The following is an 18,793-nucleotide window of genomic DNA, read 5'->3' as shown; positions in this document are numbered from 1 at the left end:
TATTGTAGGGTAATCAAAACTAACACAACATTTCAAGTGCAGCCTCACCAACGTAATGTACAACTGTAACAAAACATCCCAACCTCTATACTTGGTTTCCTGACTGCTGAAGACCAGCATGCCAAGAGCCTTCTTCACCACCCAATCTACGTGTGATGTCATGTTCATTCTTGTATCTCCCTGCTCTAGAACACTCCCCCCTGCTGTTCACTATGAAAGTCCTGCCTTGGTATGACTTCCCAGAATGCAACACCATTCACTTATCAAAATTAAACTGCATTACCTTATCCCGGCGCAACTCATCAAGATCCTGTTATCATTCTTGATAACCATCGTCACTGTCAACAATACCATTTATTTTAATGTCATCTTCTAACTTGTTAATCATGCCATGTAAATTCTCATCCAAATTGGTGATTATAGATAATGAGGCACATCACTGGTCACAATCCGAAAAATCCCATGTAATCTAATCTTCCAGAGCAGTCTACCATGCGGAGCATTATCAAAGGCCTTTGCTGAACTCCATATAAACTACGTCTACAGCTCTGCTCTCATCAAACTTCTTGGTCACTTTTTCAAAAAACTCCTATTTGTGCAACATGATCTCCCATATACAAAACAATGCTAACTATCCCTAAGCAACCTCTGTCTTTCCAAATGCCAATGTATGTTGCCTTTCAGTCTTGTCCAGTAACTTTCCTACCACAGATGTTAAGCTTACTGGACTGTAGATCCCAGTTTTTTTCTGTGCAGCCCTCCTTAAATAGAGGCACAACATTAACCACCCTTCAGTCTTCTGTCACTCATCCGCATCTAACGGTGATTCATATATCTCCTGCAATTTCTTCAATAGATTCCCACCGTGGTCTTGGGTACATCCAGTGCTTTTATTGTAGACAAAAAGGTGCCATTCCTAGCTGATAGCATCTATAGCAGATTGTTGTCCTACAAAGCTGCTTACGTTTTATTTTTAAGGACCTGACTGTCCAATTTACTTTATTTTGTTTTTAACTTTAGTAATCTCTTTGTAATATTAAACATTCAAAAAATGTGAAGACCTAGTTCTTAACATTTTAGAGATGACGGTTTGCCGTACTGTCACAAAGAAAGCACTGGCAATACCTGCTCAGGCCTGAGAGATATATCTGCCTTTATATGCCTTAGAATGTTTAACACCTCTTCAACTCTAATACTGACTGTCCTCAAGGCATCTCCAATAGCATTCGCAAGTTATCTTCATGTCTTCCTTAATGGTAAAAACAGGAGAAATATTCAGTAAGAACCTCACTCCTATCTTGTAGCTCCACATGTACATGACCTATTTGGTTTTTGAGGCCTCCCTATCCTCTCTCTAGTTACCCTTTTCCCCTTACTTTACTTATAATATCTCTTTTTATTATCCTTAATCTTTTCTGCCAAAGCTATCATATGCCCCACCAATTTAGGATGATCAGATTTTACTTTGCAGTTTCTGCATCCACAAGGGCAGTTTCATTACTTTTCTTGATCTTATTACTTTATTTTCATTGTTTTCATTGATATTCTTGTGACATTTCTGTGTGGAAATTTGAAAGTCTGAGCAGCTCTTAAATGTATCAGTTCATCTTTAAGATGACACCCCTGACAGTGCAGGGACTCCTTCAAGAGTGCACTGAGGTGCCAGCCCTGAATTTTTCCAAGCCTCTGGAATGAGACTTGGAATCTTCTGAGTAAGCGATCATATCCCTCTGAGTCACAGCTGACACAAGCTAAATATTTCCCATTTGTGCCAGGGAAACTGCTGTTTTTCATCTCTCAGGATGTTGCTTGGAAAACTGACGTACTTAAAGTTATCACATTTTTTTTTCCTTTTGTTTCATTATAGGTTTGCCTAAAATATTATGAGCATGAATTTGTGGAACTTGCCTGCCAGTGCCCGGCTGTTGTGTGTTGCCGATGTTCTCCCACACAAAAGGCTCAAATTGTGAAGCTGTTGCAACAGCATACTGGCAAGCGCACATGTGCAATAGGTAAGCGTGGAGCTCCTTCACCTTCCTATATTCAATCAGACCCATGGTTGAAAAATAATAAGTGCAGTAATTTTGTGCAGGAATTGGAGCCGACTTAAAAAAAAATATTGCTGTCTTAATCAAAACTTGGCTTGCTTTCCAGTTAAGAATTGTTTTTTGGCTGTGATATTTTTCCATTTGATCCTGACTCATTAAGAAGGAACATTTTTAAAGTGTTATAATTTTGATCTGCGCCAATCTTGTTACATAAATTATCATAGTGCATAGAAATCAAATCTTGGTAGAGCAGGTGCTATGAATGTGTAGGTTTAGTTTGTTGAATGTAATGGACTTGGCGATTAATCGATTAGGAATAGAGCTCTTTCTACTAACATGTTGGCTATAAAGTATTAGAAAACAACGGTTCAGAGTTCAAGAAATACTGAGGTTAAAAATCATTACTTTCCTGGGTTTCTATCCTTCAAATGGAACTTGATTTTCCATTCACTTTTATTTGTGTAGATGTAATGTGTGGTAGGTCCACAGGGTGGCAATGACGAGGATTGCAACTGATCACAAGCACATGAAATTCAGCAGTCGTCCAGCAGGAATGAGAACAAATAGCAGAGCTGGGATTTGTTTTATAAAATCGCTAATGAGAAACTCAGAACTCTTCCATCTATTTGAAAGCCCATCTTCAATTAATGATACCTCAGGATTCAATGGTCATTTAATTAGCCAGTAAATTAATGTTCTATTTTTAGATACTGGAGAGAAAATTTTCAAAGTTAAGTTTGTTTATGAATTTCTCTTTCAATCTTGGAATAGTTTATTTTCATTTTCTCTTTGGAGTGGTTTGTTATTTGTTAACAAATATTAAGCTGCTCAGTGATAGGTTTACTTTAACAATGACATATTTTACAGGTGATGGAGGTAATGATGTCAGTATGATCCAAGCAGCAGACTGCGGGATTGGAATTGTAGGAAAGGTAATAATCTTTTGTGTTCAGATTTTGTGGCTCAGTGTTGGAAATTGTTAAGCAAAAAAAGAGTGGGGAAACTTTGAATATATCTTTGGACAGCATCTGCAATGCATCCAATTTCTTCAAAATTAAATAAAGTGCGGTTATGTGATACAACGGATGATTTTATCAAATGGAAAATTAGAATTCTAATCTATGGACCTTTATCGTGATACCCTCTTGTAATCTCTCCATCAACAACAATAAAAATAGAGGAGGTGGAGAGGCTTTTCAGAGGACAAAAAAGCCTGAAATCTCCAGGACCCGACAATGTTTCCCCCTCTTAAGCTCTGTGCCAAACAGCTGGCATCAGTATATACAGAAAATTTTAACCAGTCCCTGCAAAAATGTACTGTCCCTGCCTGCTTCAAAGTCTCCACTATTGTCCCTGTACTCAAAAAGGCAAGGATTACTTGTCTTAATGACTACAGTCCTGTCGCACTGACCTCTGTAGTCATGAAGACACTTGAAAGGCTTGTGCTGGCCAAGCTGAAAAATATTATAAACTCCCTGTTGGACCCTCTGCAGTTTGCATGTTGGGCCAATAGATCTGTGGATGATGCAGTCAACCTGGGCCTGCACTTCATCCTACAGCACCTGGACCGCCAGCGGACCTATGCGAGGATCCTGTTTGGTGATTTTAGCTCTGCATTCAACACCATTGTGCCAGAGCTACTACACTCCAAACTTTCCGAGTTGACTGTGCCTGAACCCCTCTGTTGGTGGATCACCAGCTTCCTGACAGACAGGAAGCAGCATGTGAGGCTGGGAAAGCACATCTCAGACCCGCAAACCCTCCGCATACGAGCACCGCAAGGCTGCGTACTCTCCCCTCCTCTACTCTCTCTACACCATGACTGCACCTCCACTGACTCCTCTGTCAAGGTTCTCAAGTTTGCGGATGACACAACCCTGATTGGACTGATCTAGGTGCCATCGCAACAATCTGGAGCTCAATGCTCTTCAGACAGTGGAATTGATTGTCGACTTTAGGAGAGCTCCCCCTCCCCTCACCCCACTCACGATCAACAACACCACAGTCACATCTGTGGAGTCTTAAGATCCTGGGAACCATCATCTCCAAGGACCTTAAATGGAGGACCACCATCGACTCCACAGTCAGAAAAGCGCAGCAGAGGATGTACTTCCTGCGGCAGCTGAATCAGCACAATCTGCCACAGGCAATGATGGTCCAATTCTATACAGCCATCGTAGAGTCTGTCCTCACCTTCTCCATCGTGGTCTGGCTCAGCTACCAAGCACGATATCCGGAGGCTGCAGCGAAACGTCCAATCAGCTGAGAAGGTTATTGGCTGCAACCTTCCCTCCATTGATGAACTGTACACTGCAAGGGCCAGGAAGCGAGCGGGTAAGATCATCTCTGACACATCTCAACCTGGCCACAAACTCTTTGAATCACTTCCCTCCGGAAGGCGACTCCGGACTGTCAAAGGTGCCACAGCCAGACATAAAAACAGTTTTTATCCACGAGTAGTTGCTCTACTCAACAGCCAAAAATCTGTAGCCTCCCTTTGATCTGGTATTTTGTTGGTTCACATGCTTGATCAATGGTGTTTTATCATTAATGTTTTATTATTATTAATGTTTAGTGTTTTCTGAGTCATTCGTAACTGTCACTGTATGTCATGTTGTTACTTGTGGGCGGAGCACCAAGGCAAATTCCTTGTATGTGAACACTTGGCCAATAAACTTATTTATTTACTTAAGCTAAGAATACCTTAATTGAATATACAGCATACAAACAATTTCATTGGTCCACTCGACATTCTTTCGCAGCTCAAACTTCCAACCACTCTAATTACTTTATTGTTTTTTGTGAAACGTCATCATATGGCTCCAGCTCCTCATGAAATGTGTTATGTCCACGATCTGTTGATTTATTAGGAATTGTAGAACCGCATATCAAAAGCCATAGATGCCCTTTTTCAGCTATTTTACATGCTATAATATTTTTCATTCAGTTTTTTTTAAAAAGTGTTTAATTGGCCACGTCATTTTCAATTATTTTAAAATATCTCTGTGCAAAAGACATTTAGAGATTAAACATTTCAGCTTTTTAGCTGGTATGGGGTGGGGGGCTTTGCCAGCTGTCGCTCAACTGCAAGGGATGTGGCTTTTTCAGTGCATTATTAGAGATTGTGTTCACACAGTACTCATGGATAGAGTGTGAGATTTGGGTCTGCTCACGTATATAGTTCTAATCTGATCCCACTGCAGCTGATCTGAATCTGACCCAAGCCTATTTTTTAAAATATTTTCCTGAATCTGGGTATCACTGTCAAAGTCAGGAACATGTTGCCTGAATGCCGATGTGATGGTGATGGTGATGGTGAGCCACCTATTTGAGCTACGATAGTCGTTCAGGGAAAGATGTTGTTGAACAGTGAGTTTCAGTTTTAGGATTGGTGATGAAGAAAGAAAGTCAAAATATTTCCTAGTCAGGATGGTGTGCAGTGCTGGTGGAGCCTGCAGTTGGTGGTATCGCTACTCATTTGCTGCTCTTGTCTTTCGTGTTCATAGAGGTCATGGGATTGTATGGTGCAGTTGGAGAAACTTGGGTGTGTAATTGCTTGTAGACCATTGATGGAAGCAAGGAATGTTTAGTTGGTCATAGGACTCCCATTCAAGCAGGCTGCCGTATCATTAATAGCATCACATTTTTTATAATTTATTACTTTATTTATTTCACCCCCTCCTAACCCAAAGATATCTGGAAAATCACACCCAGAGACACTGGCACCGACTAAACCTTGACATCCACATCCAGAAAAGATGTTCATGACTTGGGTAAAACCCTTCTCACATTCTCTTTCCCTCATAAGCAGATGTCACTACCAGACTGACTCAGAGGCAAATGTGAAGCAAGTACTTGGGAAAAGTGCTTCCTGGTCCCAGGCCATGTTGAGCTTCTCAGCCTGCAGCCAACACTGCATCATGTTTGAAATTGAGAACAAAAAAGAAGTCCCCCGTTCCAGGTTCTGTCCCCCCTTTTTTGCTGAATCAGACCACAGCTTGACCCAACCTGATCGTATAGTTTTGGCAGAACCAAGGCCTCACCTAATACTGACATATATGTTTGTGCCCTGTTGGGCTAGGCATTGCTCAGATAGCTGGATAATAGTCTGCGATACATTGGCCCAGTGAGCTTGGCCCTTGGGATTAAACATGGTAAGTAAAAGCATGAAAGTAATCATCAAAATCAACATTACACACACTTATGGGGAGAAAACTGATTCCATTTGGCAAATGATGCAAGCTGCTGTTGCATTGATTGCCATAAATTCAGGCCCTTTTCTCCCATCCTCCCAAAATTCTACTCCATGCTTGTTGTCACTTGTACATAGGAGCAATGGGCAAGTTGTTCCCAGTCTGCACAGTTGTTCACATCTGGAGCACCTTCTGAAGGCAAGCTTCAAAGAAGTTGAATTTAGAAGTTTCTTATATGTTTCCTTGAGAATCATGCAGGTTCGCTGTCAGAGGCCCTGTCAAGAGTTTCTCTCAATGGATTATCCTGTCAATTGCTTTATTGCTGTAGTTATCTGCACAGGGTCTTGGCGTAAGAAATACTGCATATATTTCTATTGTCATCTTACCTTGTTGAAGAAAGAGCTGCAAATTAATTTAAATATTATTTGCCCCATTGAATTTAGTGATTACACCTTGCCCACCTACTTTAGTTTTGAGTTACAGCATGGAAATAGGCCCTTTAGCCCACCAAGTCCACACCGACCATTGATCACCAGTTCACATTAGTTATATGTTATCCCACTTTCCCTTCCACTCCCTACACATTAGGAACAATTGTACAGAGGCCGATTAACCTACAAACCATATAACATATAACCATATAACAATTACAGCACGGAAACAGGCCATCTCGACCCTTCTAGTCCGTGCCGAACACATAATCTCCCCTAGTCCCATATACCAAACCCACGTATCTTTGAGATATGGAAGGAAACCGGGGCACCCAGAGAAAACCCATGTGCTCACAGGAGAAGTAAACAAAATACACATCGGCAGCACCCGAACAGGATCGAACCCGGATCTCCAGCGTTGTGAGGCAGCAACTCTACCATTGCGCTACTGTATGCCCCGAATACTACTATTCTGTCCCTTTGAGGTTCAGGAATCTCTGTTACACTGGGAAATTACCAATTGAGCCATTGGGTATTGTTTGTAAGATAACCCGTGGCTAATCACTCTACAATCCTTTGCTCAATAAAATATTCTGTTCTCCGAGAAAGCAACATTTGCTAATTTTATTAACCAAGTCAGCGTGAGCCCTGAGTAAAGAAACCCAGTGAGTTTAACCAAGAAATGTATACATTTAACAAATGTAAACTTTGAAAATGTAGTCCAGGTTTTCTTTGAATCAAGTAGCAGGATTTAACTGTCACGGATGCTTTTACAGTGATATCTGTTTAACTACTGGTTTAATGGGATTTTTTGCCTATCTTTATAAAATCTAGGAAGGGAAACAGGCATCTTTGGCAGCAGATTTTTCCATCACTCAGTTTAAGCACATTGGCAGGCTACTAATGGTGCATGGACGCAACAGTTACAAGCGATCCGCTGCACTGGGCCAATTTGTCATCCACCGGGGCCTTATCATCTCCACTATGCAGGTAAATTTAATCTTGCCTTCTTTAAATGTGTGAATTGCACAATAGTCCAAAGCACAAAAGATTGAAACAACAGAAATATGAAAATGAAATCAGATGGTAGTGAACAGATGGTGATGAATGTATGATGCAAAGTTTGGCTTTCAATGGTGTGATGAGGCTTGTATATACCACACGTTAAGCCCCTGAGACAGTGTGCCCGAGGTATGAGGAAGAGTATTTACAGCTTTAAACAAATAATGCAAATATACTGTTCAGAACGCTACCAAGCAACATGGTGTGCATCACGTAGACCAGTGGAATGGTTCGAACAGAAAGTAAATGGTATGATTTGGCTGAAATTAGGTTTGGAGAACTAGTCTGACTGCTGTCAGGCAGAAACTGGTCACGATTGATCTTACCATCTGTGGGTCCTTGCTGTGTGTGAAGTACATTCCCTTGTCTGACTATGTTCCAGTGATTGCACATCAAGGCAATCCCATTAGTTGTAAAACAGTTTGGAACACATTGAGCACATGGTGTGGAATGACATTTTTGAAGCGGAAAGTCTTTATTTTTTCTTTCTTGGGCACAAGAAAAGCCAGAGTATTCTCATTTGACACAATATTGAAATAACTAATTCAATACAAATGGTGACAGGAACTGATTGGGGAGGCACAAGTTTCAGTGACTGTGGATCACAACAAGGATACAACAGAGATTTGTGGTTGAAAATCAACTTTCGCAAGCTGCAGCAGGAAATGTTCAAGGGAAACTGAAGAGAGAAAAAAGATAATCAAGTCTAGACGGAGGCTGAGAACAAACCTTTCTAAAAATGTCTTGGGGAAAAGTGGATGTATTTTCTATGCTGACAAGATTTGCTTGGTCCCCATCTGGCTTTCAAGTAGTAACCTTATCACTATTGCTCTGATCGATGGGAGAAGGTCTCTGGAAATGTAGTGAAGTAGAATATTGCACAAAGGGACAATTTGTACCCTCTTTTTAATGACTGTATTTTCCATAATATAGCATTACAGTATGTTGCTTGCCAACAAAATCAGCTCTTAATACTTCACCAGCCTACATTCCACGTGGAATCACATCCCTGGATTTCACTTTTGTTCAGCTAAGTAGGTTGTTTGGGGATGTAATCAATAGTCATTTTAATGATAGCGTGATACAATTTTAACTTATTTACAAATGACCCCATTGCTTAAGGCAGGGCTCGGCAACCTTGTTTTGCATAGGGGCCAGGACCCATGTCTGTGAGCGGATGGCAGGCCACATCTATCGCCATAGTTAATAAATGGAGGTAATAATAATACATACTAAATAAATTCATAATTAGTAATAATACATACTAATAATACATACATTAGTAATAATACATACCAACTAGTGTGACACGGTGTTGTTTTTCGATTTAATTTTCACATGTTTTTCAATTAGTTTTCTGCAGATCCCAGGTCGCCTGCGTGGCCCAATGACTGGCTGTAGTGCCCAGGTAGCCTGCGTGGCCCAACGACTGGCTGTAGTGCCCAGGTCGCCTGCGTGCCCCGGGACAGGCTGTAGCGCCCAGGTTGCCTGCGTGGCCCAACGACTGGCTGTAGTGCCCAGGTTGCCTGCGTGCCCCGGGACAGGCTGTAGTGCCCAGGTTGCCTGCGTGCCCCGGGACTGGCTGTAGTGCCCAGGTTGCCTGCGTGCCCCGGGACAGGCTGTAGTGCCCAGGTTGCCTGCGTGCCCCGGGACAGGCTGTAGTGCCCAGGTTGCCTGCGTGCCCCGGGACAGGCTGTAGTGCCCAGGTCGCCTGCGTGCCCCGGGACTGGCTGTAGTGCCCAGGTCGCCTGCGTGGCCCGGGACTGGCTGTAGTGCCCAGGTCGCCTGCGTGGCCCAACGACTGGCTGTAGTGCCCAGGTTGCCTGCGTGGCCCAACGACTGGCTGTAGTGCCCAGGTCGCCTGTATGCCCCGGAACAGGCTGTAGTGCCCAGGTTGCCTGCGTGGCCCGGGACAGGCTGTAGTGCCCAGGTTGCCTGCGTGGCCCGGGACAGGCTGTAGTGCCCAGGTCGCCTGCGTGCCCTGGGACTGGCTGTAGTGCCCAGGTCGCCTGCGTGGCCCAACGACTGGCTGTAGTGCCCAGGTTGCCTGCGTGGCCCAACGACTGGCTGTAGTGCCCAGGTCGCCTGCGTGCCCCGGAACAGGCTGTAGTGCCCAGGTCACCTGCGTGCCCCGGGACAGGCTGTAGCGCCCAGGTCGCGTGCGCCCCCCGGGACTAGCTGCACTTCTCAGGTCACCTGCGAGCCCTGGGACTAATTGGGAAAAAAAGAAATACGCCTGCGGGCCGGATGACTTCGGGGTACAGGCCTGATTCTGCCCGTGGGCCGTAGGTTGCCGACCCCTGGCTTAAGGGATATTACTTGCTCGGGTAGATTCACTAATGCATTTAACTGCTGAAATGATGTTGGCCATATAAAATCTCTATCTGTTCAGAGTATACAGTAATAAAGTTATTTTGTGTCTTCTCCATGAATTGGAGGCACAGTGCATTCAGAAAGTATTCAGACCCATTCACTTTTTCCACATTTTGTTACGTGACAGCCTTATTCTAAAATAGATTAAATTCTTTTCTTTTTTTATCATCAATCTGCACACAATATCCAATAATAAAAAAGCGAAAACAGGTGTTTAGAAATTTTTGCAAAGTAATTAAAAAGAAATAACTGAAATATCACTTTACATTATTCAGACCCTTTACTCAGTACTTTGTTGAGGCACCTTTGGCAGCGATTACAGCCTCAAGTCTTCTTGGGTATGACACTACAAGTTTGGCACACCTGTATTTGGGTAATTTCTCCCATTCTTCTCTGCAGATCCACTCAAGCTCTGTCAGGTTGGATGGGGAGCATCGATGCACAGCTATTTTCAGGTCCCTCCAGACATGTTCAATCTGGTTCAAGTCCGGGCACTGGCTGGGCCACTCAAGGACATTCACAGACTTGTCACAAAGGCACCCCTGCGTTGTTTTGGCTGTGTGCCAAGGGTCGTTGTCTTGTTGGAAGGTGAACCTCCGCCCAAGTCTGAGGTCCAGAATGCTCTGGAGCAGGTTTTCATCAAGGATCTCTCTGTATTTTGCTTTGTTCATTTTTTCCTCGATCCTGACCAGTGTCCCAGTTCCTGCCGCTGAAAAACATCCCCACAGTATTATGCTGCCACCACCATACTTCACCGTAGGTATGGTTTTGGCCAGGTGTTGAACTGTGCCTGGTTTCCTCCAGACGTGACGCTTGCCATTCAGGCCAAAGAGTTCAATCTTGGTTTCATCAAACCAAAAAATTGTATTTCTCATGGTCTGAGGGTCCTTTAGGTGCCTTTTGGCAAACTCCAAGTGGGCTGTCATGTGCCTTTAACTGAGGAGTGGCTTTCGTCTGGCCACTCTACCATAAAGACCTGATTGGTGGAGTGCTGCAGATAAGTTGTCCTTCTGGAAGGTTCTCCCATCTCCACAGAGGAACTCTGGAGCTCTGTCAGAGTGACCATCGGGTTCTTGGTCACCTCCCTGACCAAGGCCCTTCTCCCCCGATTGCTCAGTATGGCCACATGGCCAGCTCTATGAAGAGTCCTGGTGGTTCCAAAGTTCTTCCATTTAAGAATGACGGAGGCCACTGTGCTCTTTGGAACCTGCAATGCTGCAGAAATTGTTTTATACCCTTCCCCAGATCTGTGTATCGACACAATCCTGTCTCGGAGGTCTATGGCCGATTCCTTTGTCTTCATGGCTTGGTATTTGCTCTGACATGCACTGTCAACTGCGGGACCTTATATAGACAGGTGTGTGCCTTTCCAAATCATGTCCAATCAATTTAATTTACCACTGGTGGACTCCAATCAAGTTGTAGAAACATCTCTAGGATAATCAATGAAAACAGGATGAAACTAAGCTCAATTTTGAGTGTCATAGCAAAGGGTCTGAATACTTATGTAAATGTGATATTTCAATTATTTATTTTTAATTACTTTGCAAAAATTAGTAAACACCTGTTTTCACTCCTTCATTCTGGGGTATTGTGTGTAGATTAATGATTTTAAAAAAAAGAATGTAATCCATTTATAAATAAGGCTTTAACATCAAAATGTGGCAAATGTGAAGGGGTCTAAATACTTTCTGAATGCACTGTGCATAAATTACAAGAAATCAGATTTAAGGATATTTTTGTTAAATTTATTTAACTCTTCCCATATGTGGATCCTTAAACAGCATGGTTTTAACACAATTAATTCACCTGCCTTTCATATATTTTTCCTGATGAACGAGTGAATTAAAATGTTGCCATATGTGCATCCTGGATCAAACACCCCTCTCATTCAACAACTGGTAGAACTGTGGTAATATAAGCCAGATTAAGATTTGAATTTTATTTTGCACTAGACCAGGTGGGACCTGTTGGGTCCTGTCACACGGGAGGCCTGGTATCCATGCAACATTCCACCACTCACCCGTAGCCCCCACGGGAGGCGTGGTCCCCCAACGCAAACCTTCCCCCAACGCAATATTCCACCACTCACCCGTTCCCCCAATGCAACCCATTCCCCCAATGCAATATTCCACCACTCACCCATACCCCCAACTGTGCTGGCGTAGCTCATTTCCCCATATTCACGCTCCCTCTTTTTAAACTTGAAACAGAATCCAATTGTATTTGCTGCCAGGAAAAATAATCCAATTGCACTTGCTGCCAGGACTCGGTGTCCTGGGATTTGCAACATTGTAACGGGCAGGGCCAGCAATTGGATTTGGATATTTTACAGTGAGAAGTTGTGAAAAGTTAAATTTGTAAATGTGAATAACTTGTAAAATATACCATAAATCTGAAAGAAACTTGATAAAAAACACTCCACAGGACAATTGTGAGTAAGGTGGTCCAATACTTTTAGCGCTATCGTGTATCATTTTGGCATAGTTCCGGAAGCACAACCAACACAGTTCACACAAACATCCATCACAGTGAATCTCCTTACTGTGATGGAAGGCAAAGTCTTGTCTCTCCCCTGCTCTCCATTCTTCTCCCGATGTCAAAGCTCCCGGCAGGCGATGGTAAGTCCCGCGGCCGTTAAAGCCGCGCTGGGAGATGTAAGGCCCCGCTCCGGGTCGTTCTCAACCCCGCAATTCGGGCCAGAGAAGTTGCTGTTGTGGGAGCTCCGAAAAGCGGTCTCCCACCAGGGACCCGCGAGCTCCCGATGTTACCGTCCACCGGGCCTGCGGCTAGAGCCTCCGAAGCTCCGGAGTCGGGTCGCAGCCGCGCGCCACCACAGCTCTCCACGCTCCGAAGCCGGCCAGCTCCACGATAGTAAGTCCGCAGGCTCCGCGACTGGAGCCCCCAGGTCGTTCCGGTTGGAGTCCGCTCCATGGTGCTAGGCGCCAACGACAACGGGAGACCCGACAGAGAAAAGGTCAGGTCCCCCATACAGGGAAGATAATTTAAAGTTTCCCCCCCCCCGGCCCCCCACATATACACAGTTAAAAACAATATATAAACCACTTCCAACTATACACTCAACGGGACAAAATAAAAAAAAGACAGACTGACTGCAGAGGCCGCTGCAAACGTTGGTCGCGCCGTCTCACAACACAAATACAAGGTCGGACTTTTAGTAGTTACGAGACTAAGTTGGGTCCCGCTCACACGGGAGGCCAGGTCCCCCAATGCAAACCCATTCTCCAATGCAATATTCCACCATGGTGTGGGAAAGGGGCAGGTGTGGGGGAGGGGGTGGTGTGGGGGAGGGGTTGATGTGGGGGAGGGGTTGATAGGGGGGGTGGTGTGGGGGAGGAGGGGTGGTGTGGGGAAGGGGGCTGGTGTGGGGGAGGGGGGTGGCGTGGGGAGTGGTGTTATGAGGGGGTGGTGAGAGGGAGGCGGGTGGTGGGGTGGGGGAGCGGGGTGGGAGGGGGAGGGAGAGTGTGAGGGAAGGGGATGGGGGGAGGGGGAGTGTGGGGGGGTGTATGGGGGGCAGAGGGAGAGGGGTGGTCGCAGCAGACGCACCTCGCTCTCTGCTCACCCCACACCTTCAGCTTTCGGCCTCATGCAGTCGCTCCAAGTCCCACTCTGACTTCACTCAGAAGCTCCCAGTTCGACCAATAGCTCCCGGCTCACGCTGATCTCTGCCCACACGCTGTTGTCTGCCCGCACGCTGCTCGCTGCCCGCGCAGGCTGCTCTCTGCCCACACGCTGTTCTTTGACCGAATGCTGCTCACGGACCCAGCCCCGCCTCCGGGCGTTTATTCTCCACGGGTGCCGGAAGGGGCGTTACCTTCATGGTGACTGACAGGCGAAAAGACCAATCAACTGATCTCACAATTTTTTAAACCTTCATAACATTTCTACTATTTCACCGATCGGAACAAAACTTGGTGCGCTTGGAGAAGAGCAGAACAGTGAGTAAGCTGACAAAAATAAAAAACTAGTGATATAGATTACCGTTTTTGCGCAAATTAAAAAAAAAAAAAACGTAAGTGGTCAAGATGATAGTTTTAGTAATAGTATAGATATGTAGAAGACAGACAGACAGACCAAGTGGGACCCGTTGGGTCTTGTTCCCTCAAAGCGCTGTAGCAGGGGGAGGGGTGTCACACACACACACTAACCACCCCCATTGATATTATATTAACATTACTCATTCACTTCTTTTACCCCAACCCCCGCCCTATCCACTCATGTATAGCCCCCAACTTGCAGGCACGGGCTAGAGAGGGAGGGGGTAGAGAGAGAGGCACAGAGAGGGACACAGAGAGGGACACAGATGCACAGAGAGGGGGAGTGAGAGGGGGCAGAGTGGGAGCGGGGGGGCAGAGAGGGAGGGGGGTAGAGTTTGAGGGGTGGGGGGCGCATCGTCACAGGGTGGGCTGGTTCCCGAATGCAATACTCCCTCGCTGCCGGCTCCCTCACTGCAAGCTGTGGGCTCCAGGCAGGGCCCGAGAACGGGGGGGAAGAGTCGGGGGGTGACGTCACTCGGAGCGCAAGCAAGAAGACAGCAGGGTTTTTTTCAAAGGTCTTTCAGATTTGTGAACACCCGGGGTGGGGTTGCGAGCAGCGCGGCTGGGCGACATGACTCGCAGTGCGTGAACACAGCGTGCAGCCATCATGACGTCATCATGCTATATTTAAGAGGGAGTGCTATATTTAAGAGGGAGTGCTATATTTAAGAGGGAGTTAGATGTGGCCCTTGTGGCTGGAGGGATCAGGGGGTATGGAGAGAAGGCAGGTACGGAATACTGAGTTGGATGATCAGCCATGATCATATTGAATGGCGGTGCAGGCTTGAAGGGCCGAATAGCCTACTCCTGCACCTATTTTCTATGTCATCAGCCAAAGCCAGCGGTTTCATTTCTAAGTTATTCTTAGATTTTTGTACATTTTGATTAATAACTCAAGAAATAATGCATACCGTTAGGACGTCGTTTTTTCGAGCAGATGTGATTATACACGCACAAGGATATACTAGACCAAGTGGGACCCATTGGGTCCCTATCACACGGGAGGAATGACCCCCAATGCAACCTGTTCCCCCAACGCAATATTCCACCACTCGCCCATAGCCCCCCCCGGGAGGCCTGGTCCCCCAACGCAACCCATTCCCCAAGGCAATATTCCACCACTCACCCATAGCCCTCATGGGAGGCCTGGTCCCCCAACGCAACCCGTTCCCCAAGGCAATATTCCACCACTCACCCATAGCCCCCATGGGAGGCCTGGTCCCCCAACGCAACCCATTCCCCAAGGTAATATTCCACCACTCACCCGTTTCCCCAACGCAACCCGTTTCCCCAACAAAATATCCCAGCACTCCTCCATAGCCCCCAATTGCGCAGGGGCTGCTCATTTCGCCCTTATTCACCTTTCCTCATCTTTAAACTTAAAAAAAAAATGCAATTGCACTTGCTGTGGCTAGCAGGACTCAGTGTACTAGGATAGTAACAATGTTGCGAGCAAGTCTACAATCCCATTGTGACGTCATAGCTGTAAGCACAGGGAAGACATTTTTCTCAAATTGGGGTTTTCTAAATCTAAAAATGTTTATAATTTATAAAAGATAACATCAATCTGAACGATACTTGACACAAACCACCACAGGACAATCGTGAATAAGGTGGTGCAATTTTTTGCGCTATTGTGTACCGTTTTGGTGTAGTTCCTGGATCACATACGGATGGATGGATGGATGGAAACAAGCAAGATGAGAGTTTTAATAATATATATAGATAGATGGTCTGTTTCCATCAAACTCCTTTTTGGAGAGCTTTTATAGATTTGTTGTGCATCCTGAACTATGCTGTGATGCGCACCGAGATATACAAACTGCCAAACAGTCTACTATGCCCAGTTTGATCTATGTGCTGCTACAGGTAAAAGCTCCACTGTTCTCTTTTGGGATACATGACAATAAAATACCCCTGACTCTTGAAGAAGAGCCAAGTCACATTCCTGTGTTATTTTCACAAAGGCTTACCCAACATGTTCAGTGTAAATTTGTGAGAATGATGCACATGGCACAACCACACAGGAATGGGTGAAAATTCTGGTTTAAGATCACCTGTTGACCATATTGTCATTCTAAAACATAGTCAACAGTACCCAAAAAACGAGATCCCTTACATTAACCCCTGACTACTGAGGATAGTTACCTGCTCAGTATTTCTACGATGAAGATGGATGAAATGTACTCCTCAGTTGTGCTTTTTTCATAAATTTGATGTTGCCTGTATAACCAAAACTTCACCTTTTAAATTAAACATCTATCATTTACTAAAATTTCCTTCATCCACAGCAGCTTTGCTTTTAATCGAGGTTCTGTTTAAGTATAGTATTTTGATGTTCCAAACCTCAATACTGAGCATGTGCTTTTGTGCTAAATAAATGTAAAATCATTTATTTACTGACTTAGTGTTTAAGAAGGAACTGCAGACGATGGAAAATCGAAGGTAGACAAAAGTGCTGGAGAAACTCAGCGGGTGCGGCATCATCTGTGGAGCGAAGGAAAAGGACAACATTTCAGTCCGAAACCCTTCGTCTGAAGAAGGGTTTCGGCCCGAAACGTTGCCTTTTTCCTTGGCTCCATAGATGCTGCCGCACCCGCTGAGTTTTTCCAGCACTTTTGTCTACCTTCTATTTACTGACTTGTATGTCATAAAATACTTTCAAACATATATCGAAAGAGAATACCTAGATGTTGTACCTATAATGGAATAGTAATTTCATGGTAATTGAAACAAATGGCAACAGTTTGGTCATTTTTGTGATCCCTGGGCATTTTCTTGATCTATTAATAGGTTTTGCTTTTTCTTCTCTTAGGCTATATTTTCGTCAGTGTTCTATTTTGCATCTGTACCCTTGTATCAGGGTTTCCTCATGGTAGGGTAAGTGGCAATATATAATTCCAAAAAAGTATAACTTTCTAGTTTGCAGGACTATAATTCTTGAGAATCTTGCAGTTCTCACTTTAAGAAAATCATGAGTTTATTGACATGCTATCTTTTACTAGGTACGCTACCATTTATACGATGTTCCCTGTTTTCTCTCTGGTGTTGGACCAGGATGTAAAGCCAGAAACAGCAATACTATATCCAGAGCTTTACAAAGATCTCACAAAGGTGTGCAGTAAGTTTGAAGATTTATGCGCATGGTATAGAACACTTTAAAACATTTAAATATGATATGTAAATTTCTATTGAAAATCCACCCAGTGGATATCTGTGAAGTTTTGGAACTTCACCAAAATTAAAACAATTTTAAATGTCATCCAATTCATTGTCTAGTGGAGAGAACACATAGGGGAAAAATATTACATTTTTAATTGGCATATGACAACAGATTGATTTGCAATGTGGTTGTCGGAGCCATTTATGTTTAAGCTAGCTACTGTTGGCATATTATATTATTGTGTCCAAATATATCTTGCAGTAGTGTGTGGACGACAGATGGCACAATGGGCTAAGTGTTCGGCTGGCAACCGGAAGGTAGCTGGTTCGAATCCCGCTTGGAGTGCATACTGTCGTTGTGTCCTTGGGCAAGACACTTCACCCACCTTTGCCTGTGTGTGTGAATGTAATTATGTGAAGCACTTTGGGGTCAATGCAAGTTGACTAAAAATGTGCTATATAAATAAAGAAATTTAATTTAATTTAGTATTTTGGACACTTGGGGCCGGTCATTTGATGCACAGAGGGGTATATCTATATGGGTATAGTGGACAGGGAGTGGCAGACCAGGCATAGGGGTGGAGAGCATACAGTTTTCACCAGACCAGGGAGAACAGCCAGCTACAACCTGTATGCAGAATTAGGAAAGCCTGGTACGTTCATTTCTTTGTTTGTACAACTACTTCAATAAACAACCAATTTAACTGGAAATAACGACTGGAAGATCTGTTCTATTTGGTCTGCGTAAGATCACTCCTACTTATTTATGTAGTAATAGCAATGGAAAAGAGGAAACGGGAAGAGTCGGAAATTTGACATTACATTTAAGTGAAACTGGGTCTCTGCGCATCCCTCTGCAATTGGATCCTCGACTTCCTCATTCACAGACCACAGACTGTTGGAATTGGTGGAAAGGTGTCAGCCTCTATAACAATCAGCACGGCAGCACCTCAAGGCTGCGTGCTCAGCCCCCTGCTGTACTCACTGTATACTCATGACTGCGTAGCCGGTCATAGTGAGAACACCATCATCAAGTTCGCTGACGACACCACTGTTGTGGGACGTATCACTGATGGGGACGAGTCAGAGTATAGAAGAGAGATCGACCGACTGACCATATGGTGCCAGCACAATAACCAGGCCCTCAACACCAGCAAAACCAAGGAACTGATTGTGGACTTTGGAAGGGGGAGGATGCGGACCCACAGCCCTGTTTATATCAACGGGTCGATGGTGGAAAGGGTCAAGAGCTTCAAATTCCTGGGCGTGCACATCTCTGAAGATCTCTCCTGGTCCGAGAACACTGCTGCAATTATAAAGAAAGCACATCAGCACATCTAATTCCTGAGAAGATTACGGAGAGTCGGTATGTCAAGGAGGGCTCTCTCTAACTTCTGCAGGTGCACAATAGAGAACATGCTGACTGGTTGCATCGTGGCTTGGTTTGGCAACTTGAGTGCCCAGGA

At 44.6% G+C, this 18,793-nt stretch overlaps 1 protein-coding gene across 3 annotated transcripts in view; it reads left to right on the top strand.

Annotated features, from left to right (window-relative positions):
• The window catches only part of atp9b (ATPase phospholipid transporting 9B (putative)), a 341,291-nt gene that overhangs the window by 314,059 nt on the left and 8,439 nt on the right, over positions 1-18,793 (top strand). For 2 of the 3 annotated variants that reach the window (XM_033019057.1, XM_033019056.1), the window contains 5 exons: positions 1,868-2,012; positions 2,916-2,980; positions 7,507-7,662; positions 16,981-17,045; positions 17,171-17,279. In XM_033019057.1, the coding sequence (XP_032874948.1) occupies positions 1,868-2,012; positions 2,916-2,980; positions 7,507-7,662; positions 16,981-17,045; positions 17,171-17,279 (540 nt within the window). Of the gene's footprint in view, positions 1-1,867; positions 2,013-2,915; positions 2,981-7,506; positions 7,663-16,980; positions 17,046-17,170; positions 17,287-18,793 lie in introns of all 3 variants that reach the window. The other variant, XM_033019058.1, reaches the window with a different exon arrangement.

The sequence above is a fragment of the Amblyraja radiata genome, chromosome 4 (genome assembly GCF_010909765.2).
Source record: "Amblyraja radiata isolate CabotCenter1 chromosome 4, sAmbRad1.1.pri, whole genome shotgun sequence".
Taxonomy (NCBI): Eukaryota; Metazoa; Chordata; class Chondrichthyes; order Rajiformes; family Rajidae; genus Amblyraja; species Amblyraja radiata.
The sequence above is the reverse complement of the archived record's forward strand: the minus strand, read 5'-3'. Positions and strand labels throughout refer to the sequence as shown.